The sequence below is a fragment of the Gekko japonicus genome, unplaced genomic scaffold, assembly GCF_001447785.1.
Source record: "Gekko japonicus isolate JY-2015 unplaced genomic scaffold, Gekko_japonicus_V1.1 scaffold1737, whole genome shotgun sequence".
Lineage (NCBI taxonomy): Eukaryota > Metazoa > Chordata > Lepidosauria > Squamata > Gekkonidae > Gekko > Gekko japonicus.
In genome coordinates, this window is record NW_015165295.1 from 204,278 (window position 1) to 223,500 (window position 19,223).

General features: G+C 44.8%; 1 protein-coding gene across 1 annotated transcript in view; it reads left to right on the forward strand.

Annotated features, from left to right (window-relative positions):
* The window catches only part of MYRF (myelin regulatory factor), a 188,662-nt gene that overhangs the window by 59,917 nt on the left and 109,522 nt on the right, over window positions 1-19,223 (forward strand). The window contains exons 5-7 of the mRNA XM_015410369.1: window positions 12,502-12,793; window positions 17,396-17,577; window positions 18,164-18,287. Coding sequence (XP_015265855.1) covers window positions 12,502-12,793; window positions 17,396-17,577; window positions 18,164-18,287 — 598 coding nt within the window. The remainder of the gene's footprint in view (window positions 1-12,501; window positions 12,794-17,395; window positions 17,578-18,163; window positions 18,288-19,223) is intronic.

Genomic DNA, 19,223 nt, shown 5'->3' on the forward strand with positions numbered 1-19,223 from the left:
TAATGTGGCTGTGCAGGAGACACCTGGTTATGCTACAAAGGCCTTTATGCAGGGGTGTCAAATATACAACCCACAGCCCTTATCCAACCCCTGCAAGCCTCCAATCCAGCTCGAGAGCAACAGACTCTGCTGCTTCCTGTTTCCTGTTTCTAACATCACAGCTCCTTTTCCCCAGCCTCTCCTGCTTCCTGCTTCAGAGGAGAGAAAGCATGCCAGAAACACACACACACACACACAGTGTGTCTCCTGTGTTTAAGACCAAAAACATTTTATTCCAGGGCTGTGTGTGAGTGTGTGTGTGCGTGTGCGTGTGCGAGACAGTCCAGGTATGTGTCCTGCGTTTAAGACAAAAAAGGCTTTATTCCAGGTGAGAGAGAGAGAGAGAGAGAGAGAGAGAGAGAGAGAGAGAGAGAGAGAGAGAGAGAGACTCTTGTGTTTAAGACCAAAATGTTTTTTTTCCCCCAGGTATAAGTTTTTGTGAGCAAGCACACTTCTTCGGGGGGGGGGAGACCCAGAGAGAGCACTCCAGGGGGGGGCATGGCACTTGGAAAGATCCCCCTTTCCATTTCTAACGGATGGGGGGAAGAAACCTAACAGCACAGCTTGAATTCGTTATTAATGAAAGGGAGCAAGAGCACAGCTGCCCCTTAATGACTAACAACATTTGTGGCAGGGGAGGAGCTTTCATGAATCACTGCTCACTTCTTCAGATACAGCTGGAATGTGAGTCCTTCTGTCCTTATTTCTTTGAGAGTGAAGTGATTTCAGATGCCAAAAGACAATAGCAGGCATTGGTAATGAGAGAAGAAACCTAGGTCTCAATTCGGTCCAGGAGTTTGCATTGTCTTGAGCATCATGATCAGTTGCAATTCAGCAGTCTCTCTATCTAATCTCCTTTTGAAATTCCTTTGTAAGAGAACTGCTACTCTTAGGTCAGCAACTGAATGCCCTGGAAGGTTAAAATGTTTCCCCACTGGTTTTTGAATATTGTGGTTTGTAATAGTAGTAGAAAGAGTCCGGTAGCACCTTTAAAGACTTAACAAAATTGTGGTAGAGTCACTGCTCACTTCTTCAGAATTATTTCCATTTATTCTTTGCATCTTCCTGCACTGAATCCTCCTGTACCAAATTGAGACCTAGGTTTCCTGTCTCATTACCACTGCTGATATCTCCACGCCTCTGCATATCACACCTAATCCAATCACGCCTGCTATTCCCATTCAGCATCTGAAATCATCTTTGTAAAGTTTGTATCTCTGATACCTTGTGTTACATTTTATGGCGCACATGGCCTGGCCCAACAAAGTTTTTTCAGATCCGGCCCTTGTAATAAATGAGTTTGACACCTCTGCCTTAATTAGAGATGTAAAATTTCCGGAAATTTTGAAGCTCGGGGAAAAAAACGTCCCCCCTCCCCCGTTTTTTCCCTCAGGGAAAAACGGAAATTTTCGGAATTTTTTTTTAAAAAATGCTCCATTAGTACTTCTTTTTTCTTTTCAAGATTGAAAGTCATTCTGTTACTTTAGGAACATAAAATATGACTATGGACATTTTTACTTGGCATGAAATTATCACAACTAGCATATTAAAAATATAGCGTATCCAAACAATTATTACAAACAGAATACCCACCCACATGCAAAAACAAAACTGAAACCTTTTTCTTTTCTTCTGACAATAGCACCTCCTAAAGGAAGAAATGCATTGGAGAGTTCAGTTTGTAACCTAGGACTTGCTTGTCCTCAGTGCACAGAAATTAGATCAATCTAATACCATACTTGAGCTGTGGTGGCTCAAGTGGTTAAGATGCTGAACTGCAGGCTGCGGAAGGTCAGTAGTTCAGCAGTTTGAGACCCGGGTTGCCGCATGATGGAGTGAGCTCCCGTCTCTAGTTCCAGCTCCTGCCAACCTAGCAGTTCGAAAGCAAGAAATTGCAAGTAGATAAATAGGTACCACTTCAGTGGGAAGGTAACAGCGTTCCGTGCGCCTTGGTGTCTAGTCATGCCGGCCACATGACCACGGAAACGTCTTCGGACAGCGCTGGCTCTTCGGCTTTGAAACGGAGATGAGCACCGCAACCCTAGAGTCGGACTCGACTGGCTTTCGAGCAAGGGAACCTTTACCTTTAATACCATACATATTTTTTAGAAATGATTTGGAAAATATTTGAACACCTTGTCCTAAAATATTTTATTCATCCTGTTAAAGTAAAACGTTCCATAATCAATTTTTTCCTTTTCTTTTTTCATTTTTTCCAATTTTTCGGGAAAAAAACCCAAAAAGGCTTCAGGGGAAAAAACGTTTCCCCCCCGAATTTTCCCGTTTTTTTCTGGGCCTTCACATCTCTAGCCTTAATGCATCTCCTCGTCACCAGGAAAAAGGAGGGTGTAAGGCATACGCGATGTGTGCATGGAAACAAAAGTGAAAGAGAAAAAGAAATTTCTAAAGCAAAAGATAGGGGGAGCAAATTGTAGACTGTAAGAGCTTCTGTATAATGTAAATAAATACTATTTTTTGCCTTGAGTCATAGCTGACTTATGGCGACCCCTTGTGGGGTTTTCAAGGCAAGAGACAAACAGAGGTGGCTTGCCATTGCCTGCCTCTGCATGGCGACCCTGTTATTCCTTGGTGGTTTTGTATCGAAATACTGATGAGGGACGACTTTGCTTAGCTTCTGAAGATCTGACGAGATTTGGGTTAGCTTGAGGTGTTCAGGGCAAATAAATACATGGTCCTAAGCAAATCATGAAGTATCTTCTGTTTTCACCTAACCAACCTGCAGCTTCTTGGTGCTGAGGAGAAAGATGGTCCTCAGAAAATAAATTACTGCCTTAAAGTTGCACTTCTGAGGAGGAGGAGGGGGTTGAGCTGCTGTTGCTTGGTAGATTGAACAGTTGCTCTCTGCACGGCTGATCCTTCTATTCTGTGTGAAATAGCAGAGATGGGAATGGGGATTACCCTCCTACCCCCACCTGAGCATGTGTTGAGGGGCCATGGGCTGTCTAAATATCTGTGCTGGCCTCCTGTCACAGAATCTGTTAAACAGTTGATGTCCAGTAGCAGCTTTGTCTGGTTTTGCATGTTGAGGGCATCTCTTTCTATACATTATATAGGTTCGGGGTTTTTTGGGTTTTTTTAAGGTGTGCTATAACATGGAGCTAATAAAAGAGCTCCTTCCCTTCCCCCCACACTCATTGTCAGAGGAGAGCCCTCTGTCCATTATTAACTTGAAATCAAGTTTCAAAGTTAAGTAAAGGTCACTGTTGTTGTACTAAGGAGGCTTGTGAATGTGAATCAAGGGCTTTCATGAATGCCCTCCAGCCTGTTTCCTGACATGCAAAATCTTGGTAGGCTTACATGCTTCAGGCAGTCTCTTCTGCAGGAAAACCTAAGAAGGTCTGCTGTGGTCTCACTTTTAGCCCCTAAATGTGATGCGATTAGTTTTTATTGTTGAAATCAAAAGCAACTCTCTCAAGTCCTTGAAATGTCTCCTGCAAAAGAAGACTTTTGCGTATCCCATATTGCAAGCATGTTTATATTTCAGACACACTAAGGCCAAAGGAGATTGGCTGCAAGTGGATGTCCATTCCACTCCTGTCAGTGCCTCCAGTCTTTGTGTAGATTATACCACACTTTTCAGCATCTTTTTACCTATCCAGAATTCACCAAAAATTGTGCAATTAAAAATTAAATATGAAATTCTCTTCTCCTAAACTCCATTGTAAATCTCTGACACATTTAAAAAACCTTTCTCAGGAGAATTTTAGAGATCAGTTTCATATCACTTTCCAGCAGAACAGAGAGCTGTGTCCCCTTGCAAGAGTATCCAAATCTACACTTTGAGGTCTTTGTCTTTGCTAAGCTTTGTTGGGTCACATGGGTAGCTGTGCTGGTCAGAAGCCGCAGAACAAAGTTTGAGTCAGGTGGCACCTTTGAGACTCTGAGACTTTTGAAGAAGTGTGTTTTGCACATGAAAGGTTATACTTTGAATAAAAGTTTGTTGGTCTCAAAGATGTCACTTGACTCAGACTTTGTTTTGTAGGACCACAACACTGATCTTAAAAAAAAAATCATTTCACAATCCATTTCTGATTACGTTTCGTGATTATAATCATTATACTTCAGTATCATCCTTTCCTTTGTTAGAAAAGGCTGGTCATTAAAAAAGGTGAAAAATTTGTCCATGTGTGGCTTCGCCAGGGGTCTTCATTGTTAGTTGAATTGAAAGAGATTTGCCATCATTTTAACAACATCATGGCTATTGCAATCTATTTATTTTTAAACCCATGGATCCTAAATGACCATTGTGAGTTTTCCGGTCAGTTTCATGCTGTTTATGTAATGTGTGATGCCCTTTGATGGTGATGTGAGAAAAGAGAGCTGTGCTTGCAGGGTGGGGGGTGGGATCAACAAGCTGTCTGCTGATCAAGCACGACCCAGGTTTTCAGAACAGAAGATGGATCTACCAGGGCATCCTTAAGACACTTGGGAAACTTTCTGTGTACAGGTGAATGTATACATATGCCTGCTGATATCTTTGGCAGCCTTGCCAACTGGAATCTTGGGGTTGCCTTTGTTTTTCATATTCTCTACATGTTACAGAGATGTTACATTAGAGAAATCTAAAGAATGGGGAAATTTTAGACTCCATAGAGCAAAAACATCTGGAGGAGCTCAGCTTAGAATATGGCAAACTCCAGCCCATCCCTCAACAAAGCCTGTTGTGAGCCTGGAATGGAAGGAGATACTTCACACATTTGTTTATCTACCTGCCACTGTATTTTGAATGGTTTACAGGACTAACAAAATTAATGAAAACTATACAAAGGAAGTGAAAATGAAGTTAAATATTAATCTGAATCAAACAAATCAATGAATCTGAATCTGCTGGGGGAGGTTTCTATTGAAGGCAGCACCTCGCCAGAGGCAGAGCTGACCCAGCTGAGCTCTAAGAAGCAGCAAGAGAGAACTGCTAGAGGGGTGAATGTTTTTTTATTTGCTTTCAGCTGAGGTGACTTAGCTGAAAGTACTGTGTGGGGGGGACTGTGTTTGGGAGTGTGTGGGTGAGTTTTGAGTTGTTGCAGAGTCCTGGCTGCTTGAGATAGAGTGAAAAAGGGTCATTGTTTGACTGTAATGGAGTTCCTGGGTGAATTTGAATAGCTGCTGGCCATGCCCTCTGCTGGGGGAGGCTTCTATTTAAGGCAGCAAAGGGCTATTGGCCTGTGGCTTTTAGCCTAGGGACTCTGGAAGAAGAAGAAGAAGAAGAAGAAGAAGAAGAAGAAGAAGAAGAAGAAGAAGAAGAAGAAGAAGAAGAAGAAGATTACAAACTCCTTCCCCTTCCCCTCCCCACAACAGACACCCTGTGAGGTGGGTGGGGCTGAGAGAACTCTGACACAAACTGCGCTTTCAGGAACAGCTGTGCCAGAGCTTGTGACTGACCCAAGGTCACATCAGCAGGAGGAGTGGGGAATCAAATCCGGTTCTCCCAGATTAGAGTCCACACAATTAACCACTACACCCAGGAAGAGCCAGAAAGCCAAGGCCCTAGTCTCCTTGGGCTTCCAGTAAGGTAAGTAGAATTCTACAAGGAGAACCACATAAATACAAGGGGTTTTAAAACGGGGGATTATATATAATTATTTTTTAAAAAGCAATTATGAAGCCAGAATGCCAGCAGGGGGTTGGGGGCCATCCAGTGTTTTGCACGGAGTGTCACATGTATCTGACAGAAGTCTTGGGTGTGTGCTCGGTTCAAGGAGCTCCTGGTTCTCAGGGAACGAATTTGCTCCCTTGAGGCCAAGGTGGCTGACCTGGAGAAGTGGAGACTTCAAAGAGATGAAGGGGTAGCTGTTACTTTCCTACAAGGAAATGGATTAGAATTGTCCACTGAGACTGTGGCTAATGATATGGACTGCCTGGCAAGGTCTCGAGGCAGCAAGAGGAAGGTTGTGGGCTTAAAATGCATTGGAAACTATAGATGTTTATATAGAAATGCTAGAAGTGTCTGAGATAAAATAGGGGAGTTGGAATGCTTGGTGTTGGGGGGGAAATAGACATTGTGGGTATTTCAGAAACTTGGTGGAATGAGGAAAATCAGTGGTATATGGTGATTCCTCATTATAAATTATATCGGAAGGATAGGGGGGAAGGGTTGGAGGTGGGGTGGCTCTGTATGTCAGAGAGGGTATACAGTCCAGTAAGATTGAGAGGGTAAGAGAATTGGGTTGAAATAGTGGGCTGAAAAAGAAGCTTAACACTGGGAGTTCGTTATCGCCCACCAGATCAAAAGGCAGAGGAGGATTATAAAATGATGAATTAATTAAACATAGTGGCTAGACAAAATAACTGTGTCATAATAGGTGATTGTAACTACCCACACATTGATTGGGTCAATATGTGTTCAAGTCGGAAAAAAGAGATTGAGTTTTTAGACACTTTCAATGACTTTGCTATGGAGCAAATTGTCACAGAACCTACCAGGGGAGGCAATCGTGGATTTGGTCCTAAGTAACGCCCAAGACCTGGTGAGAGATGTAAAAGTGATGGCACTGCTTGGGAACAGTGATCATAATGTTGTTGAGTTCAACATTTGTATAAATAGGGAATTGGCCAAAAAGACTCACACAAACACTTTTAGCTTTAAAAGGGATAATTTCTCTGATATGAGGGGACATGCGGGGAGGAAACTGAAAGGAAACGTAGAAAGGGTCAAAACTATTGGGGAAGCTTGGAAACTATTTAAAACTACGATCCTAGAAGCTAAAAATATATATATATTCCGCAGGTTAGGAAAGGCACAAACAGGTATAGGAAAAAGCCTGCATGGTTAACAAACAAAGTAATGGAAGCTGTAAAAGGTAAAAAGGATTCCTTTAGCAGTGGAAAGCTAGTCACAGTGAGGCTGATAAAACAGAACACAGGCCATGGCAAATAAAATGCAAGTCTGTGGGCAGGCAGGCAAAAAGGGAATATGAGGAGCATATAGCAAAAAACGTACCAACAATAAAACTTTATTCAAATACATTAGAAGCAGGAAACCAGCCAGGGAGGCAGTGGGGCCCTTGGATGACCAAGGGGTAAAAGGAGTACTGAAGGATGATAGGGAAATGGCTGAGAAGCTAAATGCATTTTTTGCCTCTGTCTTCACTGTGGAAGATGAGAAGTGCTTGCCCACTCCAGAACCGGTGATTTCGGGAGGGGTTTTGAAAGACCTGAGTCTGATTGAGGTGACGAGAGAGGAGGTCCTAAAACTGATAGACAACTTAAAAACTGATACATCACCAGGCCTGGATGGCACATATCCGAGAGTTCTGAAAGAACTCAAATGTGAACTTGTGGGTCTCCTGACAAAAATATGTAAATTTTCATTAAAATCTGCCTCCGTTTCTGAGGACTGGAAGGTAGCTAATGTCACTCCCATCTTTAAAAAGGGTTCCAGAGGAGATCTGGAAAATTACTGGCCAGTGAGTCTGTTGTTGATACCGGGTAAATTGGTGGAAACTGTTATTAAGGAAAGAATTAGTAGGCACATTGATGAATGCAACCTATTGAGGCAGACTGAGCATGGGTTCTGTAAGAGAAGATCTTGTCTCACTAACCTGTTAGTGTTTTTTGAGGGAGTGAACAAACATGCGGACAAGGGGGACCCAATAGATGTTGTTTACCTTGACTTCCAGAAAGCTTTTAATAAAGTTCCTCATCAAAGGCTCCTAAGTACACTCAATAGTCATGGGATAAAAGGAAAAGTCACTTTGTGGATCAAAACATGGGTACTTAATAGGAACCAGAGAGTGAGTATAAACGGGCAATTTTCGCAGTGGAAGGTGGTATGTACTGGGGTACCGCAGGGATCAGTACTGGGTCTGATGGTTTTTAACTTGTTCATTAATGATTTGGAGTTGTGAGTAAGCCCTGAAGTGGCTAAATTTGCAGTTGACACAAAAATTTTCAGGGTGGTGAGAACCAGGGGGGATTGTGAGGTACTCCAAAGGGATCTGTCGAGGATGGGCGAGTGGGTGTCAACATGGCAAATGGGGTTCAATGCAGCTAAATACAAAGTGATGCTTATTGGAGCCAAAAATCCTAACTATAAATACACACTGATGGGGTCAGAACTGGCAGAGACTGACCAGGAGAGAGATCTTGGAGTCCTAATAGATAACTCACTGAAAATGTCGAGACAGTGTGCGAATGCAATTTAAATAAGGCCAATGCTATGTTGTTGTTGTTGTTGTTGTTCAGTCACACAGTCGAGTCCGACTCTTCACGACCCCATGGACCAGATCACACCAGGCCTTCCTGTCTTCCACCGTCCTCTGAAGTTTGCTCAATTTCATGTTCGTTGCATCTATGACACTGTCTAACCATCTCATCCTTTGCCGTCCCCGTCTTCTTTGACCTTCAGTCTTTCCCAGCATCAGGGTCTTCTCAAGTGAGGGCTCCCTTCTCATTTGGTGGCCAAAGTATTTGAGCTTCAGTTTCATTATCTGGCCTTCCAGGGAACAGTCAGGGTTGATTTCTTTGAGGATTGACTGATTTGATCTTCTTGCAGTCCAAGGGACTCTCAAGAGTCTCCTCCAGCACCATAGTTCAAAAGAATCTATTCTTCGGCGCTCGGCCTTCCTTATAGTCCAACTCTCACAGCCATACATGACTACTGGGAATACCATTGCTTGGACCATGCGTATTTTTGTTGGCAGGGTGATGTCTCTACTTTTTATCATGCTGTTTAGGTTCGCCATCACTTTCCTCCCAAGGAGCAGGCGTCTTTTAATTTCATGGCTGCAGTCACAGTCTGCGGTGATCTGGGATCCCAGGAACGTGAAGTCTGTCACTACTTCCACGACTTCCCCTTCTATTTGCCAAGGAGTGATGGGGCCGGATGCCATGATCTTAGTTTTTTTGATGTTGAGCTTCAAGCCCACTTTTGCGCTCTCCTCTTTTACCCTGAGCAAGAGGCTCTTTAGGTCCTCTTCACTTTCTGCCATTAGAGTGGTATCGTCTGCATATCTGAGGTTGTTGATCTTTTCCCCAGCAATCTTAATTCCCGCTTGTGATTCATCCAGGCCAGCATTTCGCATGATGTACTCTGCATATATATTAAATAAGCAAGGTGACAATATACATCCTTGTCGTACTCCTTTTCCTATGCTGAACCAATCAGTTGTTCCATATCCGGTTCTAACTGTCGCTTCTTGGCCCTTATACAGGTTTCTCAAGAGACATGTGAGGTGGTCTGGTACTCCCATCTCTTTAAGGACCTGCCATAGTTTGTTGTGATCCACACAGTCAAAAGCTTTAGCATAGTCAATGAAGCAGAAGTAGATATTTTTCTGGTACTCTCTTGCTTTCTCCATAATCCAGCGAATGTTGGCAATTTGATCTCTAGTTCCTCTACCTCTTCGAAACCCAGCTTGTACTTCTGGTAGTTCTCTATCCACGTACTGTTGAAGCCTAGCTTGTAGGATCTTGAGCATGACCTTGCTAGCGTGTGATATGAGTGCAATTGTGCGATAGTTTGAACATTCCTTGGCATTGCCCTTCTTTGGGATTGGAATGTATACTGACCTTTTCCAATCCTGTGGCCACTGTTGCGTTTTCCAAATTTGCTGGCAAATGGAGTGCAGAACTTTAACAGCATCATCTTCTAAGACTTTGAATAGCTCAGCTGGAATACCATCACCTCCACTAGCTTTGTTGTTAGTAATGCTTTCTAAGGCCCATTTAACTTCACATTCCAGGATGTCTGGCTCGAGGTCAGTGATTATACCGTCGTGGTTGTCAAGGACATCGAGGTCTTTCTTGTATAGTTCTTCTGTGTATTCTTGCCATCTTTTCCTAATCTCTTCTGCTTCTGTTAGGTCCCTACCGTTTTTGTCCTTTATCATGGCCAGCTTTGCATGGAACGCTCCCTTGATTTCTCCAATTTTCTTGAAGAGATCTCTAGTCCTTCCCATTCTATTGTTTTCTTCTATTACTTTGCACTGTTCATTCAGGAAGGCCTCCTTATCTCTCCTTGCTGTTCTCTGGAAATCTGCGTTCAGTTGGGTAAATCTTTCCTTTTCGCCTTTGCCTTTCGCTTTCCTTCTTTCCTCTGCTATTTGTAAAGCCTCATCAGAAAGCCACTTTGCTTTCTTACATTTCTTTTTCTTTGGGATGGTGGTGATTGCTGCCTCCTGTACGATGTCACGAACCTCTGTCCATAGTTCTTCAGGCACTCTATCTATCAAATCCAGACCCTTGAATCTATTCTTCACCTCTACTGTATATTCATCAGGGATGCGATCTAGGTCAAACCTGAATGGCCTCGTGGTTTTCCCAATTTTCTTCAGTTTAAGTCTGAATTTTGCAATGAGTAGCTCATGATCTGAACCACAGTCAGCTCCAGGTCTTGTTTTTACTGACTGGATAGAGCTTCTCCATCTTTGACTGCAAATTATATAGTCAATCTGATTTCGGTGTTGCCCATCTGGTGATGTCCATGTGTAGAGTCGCCTCTTAGGTTGTTGGAAAAGGGTGTTCGCTATGACCAGTGTGTTCTCTTGACAAAACTCTGTTAACCTTTGCCCTGCTTCATTTTGCTTTCCAAGGCCAAACTTGTCTGTTATTCCAGTTACCTTTTGACTTCCTACTTTAGCATTCCAGTCCCCTATGATGATGAGGACATCATTTTTTGGTGTTAGTTCTAGGAGGTGTTGTAGGTCTTCATAGAACCGGTCCACTTCAGCCTCTTCTGCATCAGTGGTTGGGGCATACACTTGAATTACTGTGATGTTGAATGGTTTGCCTTGGAATCGGACAGAAATCATTCTGTCATTTTTGAGATTGTATCCCAGTACTGCCTTTTGCACTCTCTTGTTGACTATAAAGGCCACACCATTTTTTCTACGAGATTCCTGGCCACAGTAGTAGATATAATGGTCTTCTGAGTTAAATTCGCCCATTCCTGTCCACTTTAGTTCACTGATTCCTAGGATATCGATGTTCAGTCTTGCCATCTCATTTTTGACCACGTCAAGCTTACCTTGATTCATAGATCTTACATTCCAGGTTCCTATGCAGTATTGTTCTTTGCAGCATCGGACTTTCCTTTCACCATCAGACACATCCACAACTGAGCGTCCTTTCGGCTTTGGCCCAGCCGCTTCACTCTTTCTGGGGTTACTTGTACTTGTCCTCTGCTCTTCCTCAGTAGCATATTGGACACCTTCCGACCTGAGGGGCTCATCTTCCGGCGTCATATCTTTTAGCCTTTTGATACTGTCCATGGGGTTTTCTTGGCAAAAATACTGGAGTGGGTTGCCATTTCCTTCTCCAGGTGGATCACGCTTGGTCTGAGTTCTCTGCTGTGGCCTGTCCATATAGATATGGAGCAGAAGTCCATCAGTGGCTATTATCCACAAGGTATAGACGAGAACTCTCAGCCTGGGGCACAAACCTCCCCCAGCCCCCCAGCTGCCCCCTCCGTGCTGATTTAAGTATCCACACGGAGGGGGCAAGTTGGGAATTAGATATATAGATATGGAGCAGAAGTCCATCAGTGGCTATTATCCACAAGGTATAGACGAGAACTCTCAGCCTGGGGCAAGGGATGCTCTGTATTCTTGGTGCTTGGGGGGGGGGCAACAGTGGGAGGGCTTCTAATGTCCAGGCCCCACTGGTGGATCTCCTGATGGCACCTTGTATTTTTGGCCACTGTGTGACAGAGTGTCGCACTAGATGGGCCATTGGCCTGATCCAACATCGGCTTCTCTTATTTTCTTATGTTCTTATGTTCTTATGTTCTGAAAAGATGAGGGACCAGAGTTGCAAGTATATTGGGAGACAGGCAGCAGTTTGAGGTTCGTTGGATGGTAGCACATGACAGTGTCTTGGTGGAGTCACCAAGGTTATAGACCATCCCCCTAGGCTTTCAGAAAAGCTGCTAAAAGGTATTGTCACAATGTTGATTAAGAGGGGTCCTTGGATACTACAGCTCTATTATTAGGGCTTGTCTGCTGGGCACGCGAAGTCCCTAAGGCAGGAAAAGAAACTCTTCTCATCCCTGGCTGCATTAGGCCAGGGTTTACTGGGTAGAAACTACCACTGTGTCCTAAGCTCATTGACTCCATGTTGCTTGAGAAGCCACAGATGTTGAGCTCACACTGGCATTCCTTCTTGTTGGTCTTTGTGTGTACTTCCGAATCTCACCTTCTCAATACTTGGGGGAGGGGGGGGCTGATACTTCTTAGTGGCCCTTCTAGGGGGTCCTTAAGCCAATTGCTGCCTGCCATGCTAATCCTTCTTTTGGTATTCATATCCTCTTGGGCTGCAGGAAAATCCTTCTCTTCCTTTCCCCACTCATTATATTGGTATACTACTTCCTACATGACTAGCTCCACTCCAGGTTAATCTGGCTGCTCTGGGCTGGCTAGGCTTTACTTACTCTACAAAAATAGGAATGTTAATGACGGGGATGATTTGTGTGTGTGATGCAAACTGATCCACTGTTTTATCTTTTAGATCCCCACCTCCTTCGAACCATGACTCCTGAGAACATGTGCCATGTGACTCCTTCCCGGCTGGAGCATCCTCCACCCCCCCCACCTCCACCCCCCCACCTCCAGGGGCTGCCACCTCACTCCCACCAGCAGCAACAGAGCCACCACTATCCCAGCATGCAGCGGGACATGTACATGAAGGCTGAGCCACTGATGCCACAGTTCACTATCGGACAGGGCATGGCACCAGGGGATCTCCACCATGCCCAGCAGTCACAGATGCTTCACCAGCTTCTGCAGCAGCATGGAACAGAGTGAGTCTTTGGGACAAGGAGAGACAGAATAAAAATAGAAGGGAACACTGAATGCTTGAACCCTAGTTTTCCTGATGGTTGCTTTGCTCCTTTGGTGCTCTGATGGTGGGTATGATCCTGAGTGATAGTGAAACTCTGATGTCTTGCTACAGTTCAAAGGATTTGCTTCATGTAGTAGTAAGAAGGTAAAGGATGAGCATGCTGACTGATAAAATAGGACAGGAGGTTATGGGCATGTGCTAGGACCAAATATGATGCAGGGGTGAGCACAGTGACAATTGGGCCAATACGTTTTGTGGTTCTGAATGTGAGAATGCGGAACCATACTGTTGTTGTTGTTCAGTCGCACAGTCGAGTCCAACTCTTCGTGACCCCATGGACCAGATCACGCCAGGCCTTCCGGTCGTCCACCGTCCTCTGAAGCGTGTTCATTGCATCTATGACACTGTCTAACCATCTCATCCTTTGCCGTCCCCGTCTTCTTTGACCTTCAGTCTTTCCCAGCATCAGGGTCTTCTCCAGTGAGTGCTCCCTTCTCATTGGGTGGCCAAAGTATTTGAGCTTCAGTTTCATTATCTGGCCTTCCAGGGAACAGTCAGGGTTGATTTCTTTTAGGATTGACTGATTTGATCTGCTTGCAGTCCAAGGGACTCTCAAGAGTCTTCTCCAGCACCATAGTTCAAAAGAATCTATTCTTTGGCGCTCGGCCTTCCTTATAGTCCAACTCTCGCAGCCGTACATGACTACTGGGAATACCATACTGCCGAATCTTTATGTTTAGCTGTTGTGGCTTCCCCCAAAGATTCTTTCTCTCTGTCTGTGTAGACTTTGTTTTTTTCTTAGCAGGCTGTTCATTTTGTTTTCCTCATCTGAGAGCCTAACATTTTTGAAAGATGTCCTGATTGCAGAAGCAACCTTACTTCCCCAAATGGACAGCCACAATCAGTGCTTCAGAGAAGCACACAAGATCATATTGTGCCCTCATCCCTGCTTCCTTCTTTCTGCTATCCTCCTCTTTGGGTCATACAGTAAATTACCTTAAGTGCTTTGGGATTTGTCAGAAATACATTGGATTCATTGATTCAGTGAAGTGATGGTACCCCGAGTTCAGTTTTATGGTAAAAGCTGCAAGTAAGGAATGTAAAACCACCTTTGTTTGTTCCTTACCATGAAAATCCACAGCGCTTCCCACCAACAAGGAAGGTAAAAAGATGGAGCAGCAAATGAAGATACCAGGGAAATATAATAATCAGTTACTTTGTATGTTCTAATAACACATATGTTATGAGCATTTTTGCCATCAATTCATAGCTGATTTATGGTGACCCCTGCTGGGGTTTTCAAGGGCAAGAGACGCTCAGAGGTGGTTTTGCCTTTGCCTGCCTCTGTGTCACAGCCCTGGACTTCCTTGGTGGTCTCCCATCCAAATACTAACTGGGGCTGACCCTGCTTAGCATCTGAAATCTGGTGAGACAGGGCTAGCCTGGGCTATCCAGCACAGGGCAACTCTTTATGAGCTTACAAAGACTCTCTCTCACACACACACACACCATCCATTGCACTGTCCACTTGTATTAAAACCAAGATAGCTCAGTTCTTCTCCCTTCCCCTGGAATTCCTCCTTCCAGTGGTGTCCCATGTGACTCCTTTTATTCTCTGCCAAAGTCAGGAAATTTGACCTCAGCTGAGTCTTTCACTGGCAGGGCAGAATGTATTTCTCTTGCTAGGATGATCAGAGGAGGGATCTAAAGACCACCCCATCCGATCTGCTATTGTAAGAGACAATGTTTCAGGCTCTTTTGCCTCCCCCCCCCCCCCTCCCCTTTATGCAGTGGTCACCAGAGTGCCACTGTTGGGTGGCATCATAGTGCCAGGACAAAGGATTTCATTGTGGGAATGGAGCAGGAGAAAAGGCAAATGTTTTCAGCAAGGCTCTTAGATATATTCAAGATTTTAAGAGCACTTTGTGCTTGCTTCTTAAAAAACACATAACTATAATAATGTTAAAGGTAAAGGTAAAGGTTCCCTTGCTCAAAAGCCAGTCGAGTCCGACTCTAGGGTTGCGGTGCTCATCTCCGTTTCAAAGCCGAAGAGCCAGCGCTGTCCGAAGACGTTTCCGTGGTCATGTGGCCGGCATGACTAAACACCAAGGCGCACAGAACGCTGTTACCTTCCCACCAAAGTGGTACCTATTTATCTACTTGCAATTTCTTGCTTTCGAACTGCTAGGTTGGCAGGAGCTGGAACTAGAGACGGGAGCTCACTCCATCATGCAGCAACTCGGGTCTCGAACTGCTGAACTACTGACCTTCCACAGCCTGCAGTTCAGCGTCTTAACCACTTGAGCCACACATAAAATACTGTACAAGCTTACTTCAGAGATCCATTTAATTGTTTACGGTATTAGTTATTCAGGGCTGAACTAGATGTTGCATACATATATATGTAACAAACTTCTGCTAGCCCCCCCCCCCCAGTTTTGGGATGGAGAGATATGAAACAAGAGCTTTATGCTTGAATGTTTAACTTGTTCCCCATTTACCACTTCTAACATGTATTTGGAAACTCATGTAGGAGGGAAAAGTGGTTTTTTTTGGAAGGGAGGGGATTTCTCCTCTTCGCATTGCCATGGCCAGAAGCTGCTTTTCCTGTAAAGGACCATGCAAGTAGAAATCTCGCATTTGGATTTACATTATTACATGTTCCTCTGTACAAAACGTTCCCACTGATAGAAAACCAGATGTCAAAGAATAGTGTTCCACAATGCAGTCCTAAGCAGAGTGACACCCTTCTAGACCCATTGACTTCAGTAGATTTAAAGGTAAAGGTTCCCTTGCTCGAAAGCCAGTCGAATCCGACTCTAGGGTTGCGGTGCTCATCTCCGTTTCCAAGCCAAAGAGCCAGCGCTGTCCGAAGACGTTTCTGTGGTCATGTGGCCGGCATGACTAAACACCGAGGCGCACGGAACGCTGTTACCTTCCCACCGAAGTGGTACCTATTTATCTACTTGCAATTTCTTGCTTTCGAACTGCTAGGTTGGCAGGAGCTGGAACTAGAGACGGGAGCTCACTCCATCATGCGGCACCCGGGTCTCGAACTGCTGAACTACTGAACTTCCAGAGCCTGCAGTTCAGCATCTTAACCACTTGAGCCACCGCAGCTCAGTAGATTTAGGAGGATGTAAATCTACACTACACTAGGATTATACTAGCCTGTTCCCAGGCTAGGGTTTTCAAGGGCAAGAGAGAGCCAGTTTGGTGTCATGGTTAAGTGCGCGGACTCTAATCTGGGAGAACCGGGTTTTATTCCCCACTCCTCCACTTGCAGCTGCTGGATGACCTTGGGCCAGTCACAAGCTCTGGCACAGCTGTCCTTGAAAAAGAGCAGTTTCTGTCAGAGCTTTCTCAGCCCCACCTGCCTCACAGGGGGCCTGTTGTGGGGAGGGGAAGGGAAAGGAGTTTCTAAGTCGCTCTGAGACACCTTTGGGTAGCAAAGGGCGGGGTATTAATCCAATCTCTTCTCTTCTTTTTGTTCTTCCCTGTCGTACTGGCTTTCTGTGTGCAGATAAGTTTTTGTATGGAGGAATAATCGAACATGTGAGCATCTATCTCACTGAGAATCTTCTCAATAGTAAGAGCAGTTCAGTTGTCGGGGTGGGGGTGGCTGTGCCTCCCTCTTCAGACAGAGGCTAGACTGCAATCTGCTGAGAATATGCTAGTTTTCGATTTCCTGCATTAAAACAGGGTTTTAGAATAGACAGCTTATCAAGCCCCTTCCAACTGTAGGACTCCATGACACTATGATATTCCTTGTGGGGACTGTGGGGTCAGAGAGTGATAGAGAGATGGTCTCTGGTTGTGTCATGATCTGGGCTGTGCCACCAGAGGCCTAGTAGGCCCAGGGAGCCTGGCTAGCAGTAGGTGAGGCTGGGCCTACAACTCTCAGAAGCCCCTGAGAGGTTTTGGTGCCAAAATTGACCAATAGGGAAAGAGGAGGGCTTGGAGTAAAAGATCTGGAGCAGCAGGAAAAGCTGTTCTTTCTTCCAAGAGAGCAGAGTCAGAAGGAAGGCTGCTGCAGGGAAGAAACCCTCATCCTGAGGGAAGGGTGAGTAGTCTAGTGCCACTTGGAATAGTGAGCTAGGGACAGTATATGTTTAGACACGTTAGGGCATTTGGTTTCTTTTCTTTTCACCCACTTACTGTTATTATTCTGCACCTTGTTGTTCGACCTCCTATAAAATTATTTTTATTGTTCACTCTGCCTGGTCTTCACGCCTATTATTCAGCCAAAAGGGAGGTCTAAAGGTCTTGGGAGGGTGCTCTGGGCCTTCTCAAGGGAGCCTGGAACCAGAGTGGTGGCAGCGTCTGATGATACCCCACCTGAGCCGTGACAGGTTGGTTGGAATCAGAATCCCATATTGGCTCAAACAGATGGCAATTTATCCATGTCCTGCTATATGCCCACAGAAAATATGGGATAGCCTGTTGATGCTTTCCTTGTATTCCAGTAGTATCCTTTGGCCCTTTTGCTCACATTAATGAAAAAATTTGGTCCCGAAATGTTCTCTTGCCAGCCTCCTTCTGTCTCAGTGTATGCTTTTGGTCCCCACAGCCTTCCAGTACACCCTGCCAAGAAAAGGAAACATTCAGAGTCTCCCCCAAGTACTCTTAATGCCCAGATGCTGAATGGGATGATAAAGCAGGAGCCAGGTACGGGGTCTGTGCCACTCAACCATGACAGAGTCCAAACACCTCCCTGGCATCAGCAGGGGGCTCTCTCACCAGGTATGTAGTCTTTGCCCTTGCTTCCTTGTAGTATTACCAGTATCCAGATATTGTTCGCATTCCAAAAGGGGAGAAGCGCTCCAGCATGGGTGGGAAAATGCCAGCATGGAGTTAGCAGAATGGCCGTGTGTCTTGGGGGTGGGAGTGTTCTGTTGTGGCAAACTGACAGTGGGAAAAGAGAGTTCTCAGCAATCAAAAACAGAGAGAATGAAAGAAAAAGTTCTTGTTCCTAGGTTAGAAATGTTTCAAAATAGCTAGCGTTTATGGGAACATCTAAGGCAGGATAGGAATAAATAACTTTCTTACAACAACAGTGCAAGCATGTGTTGGTTTATGGGCACCAGTGTTCCCTCTAAGCTGAGTTAATGTGAGCTAGCTCACAGTTTTTTACCCTCCGGCTCACACATTTTTCTCTTCGCTCAGGAAGGATGGCTCCAGAGCAAACTAATTTCTACAGTAGCCAAATCACCTGCTCACAGCTTTAATGCCAGTAGCTCAGAAAGTAGAATTTTTGCTCACAAGACTCCACAGCTTAGAGGGGGCATTGATGGGCACACTTAAACATATCTTTTTCCTGTTGTCACAGGCCTGATTCAGGACAATGACAGTTTGAATGGCTCTTACCTAGATCCCAACTACCAGTCTATAAAATGGCAGCCACATCAGCAGAACAAGTGGGCGACTCTATACGATGCTAACTACAAAGAGCTGTGAGTATAGATTACATCCTTGTGGCTACAGGCAACCTCTTGTCTATCCCAGCTAAGAGGTTTCCCTTTCTGTTTACTCAGGAGGGTACGGTACGGCTCTCAGATCCGTGTTTTCCTCTAAAGAAACTAGAGGTTGGCTTAGATGACAGCCACCTCCTCTCATGCCTCCATACATATGCTTCTGTAGATTTAAGTTTGTTGTTCAGTCGCACAGTCGAGTCCGACTCTTCGTGACCCCATGGACCAGCTCCCGCCAGGCTTTCCTGTCTTTCTATTTAAGTATTAAGTATTTAAGAATTAGATACGTTGACTACTTACAAGCACCTGAAATTAATGTTTATCATACATGCACATGTATCCTGCCTTTCTACCGCAACCATCAAGGCAGTATTCAACAAATTACAACAGCCTAAGTGTTAGATCCCAAATCAGGAGAATAGATCCACGTTCAAAAAGAAGAAAGATTTATTTCCAAAGCATGGTTGATCACGAACATACAGAGATTGTTAAGAATAACTACAATACCCAGGGAAGGTGTATTAAAAGGAAAATCAAACCAGGTTTAAACCAATGAACATATTTCCCTCGTCAGGTTCACAGATTAGAAAAGGCGCGAAGCGGGCTGAGAACAGCAATGGCCAATTCCATAAACACAGGTTGAGTTCACACGGGAAACCTAAACAAGCCAGAGCTTCAAGACATAACACCACATCACACCAGCTGGAGACCTTGGCAGTTACAGAGGCACTACATGAACAGGATAAGGCTTTGGGAGACAGGGAGGGGGATGGGACACGTCCCAAGGAAATGGCAGCTCGCTGACATACTGCCCACCTGAAAATCCAACTTACCCACCACCTCCCGGCCCCGGCGGGAGATCTCCCGGTTTCCCCGGGAGGCCTCCCGGTTTGTCCGGGAACTGCTTGTGGAACGCTC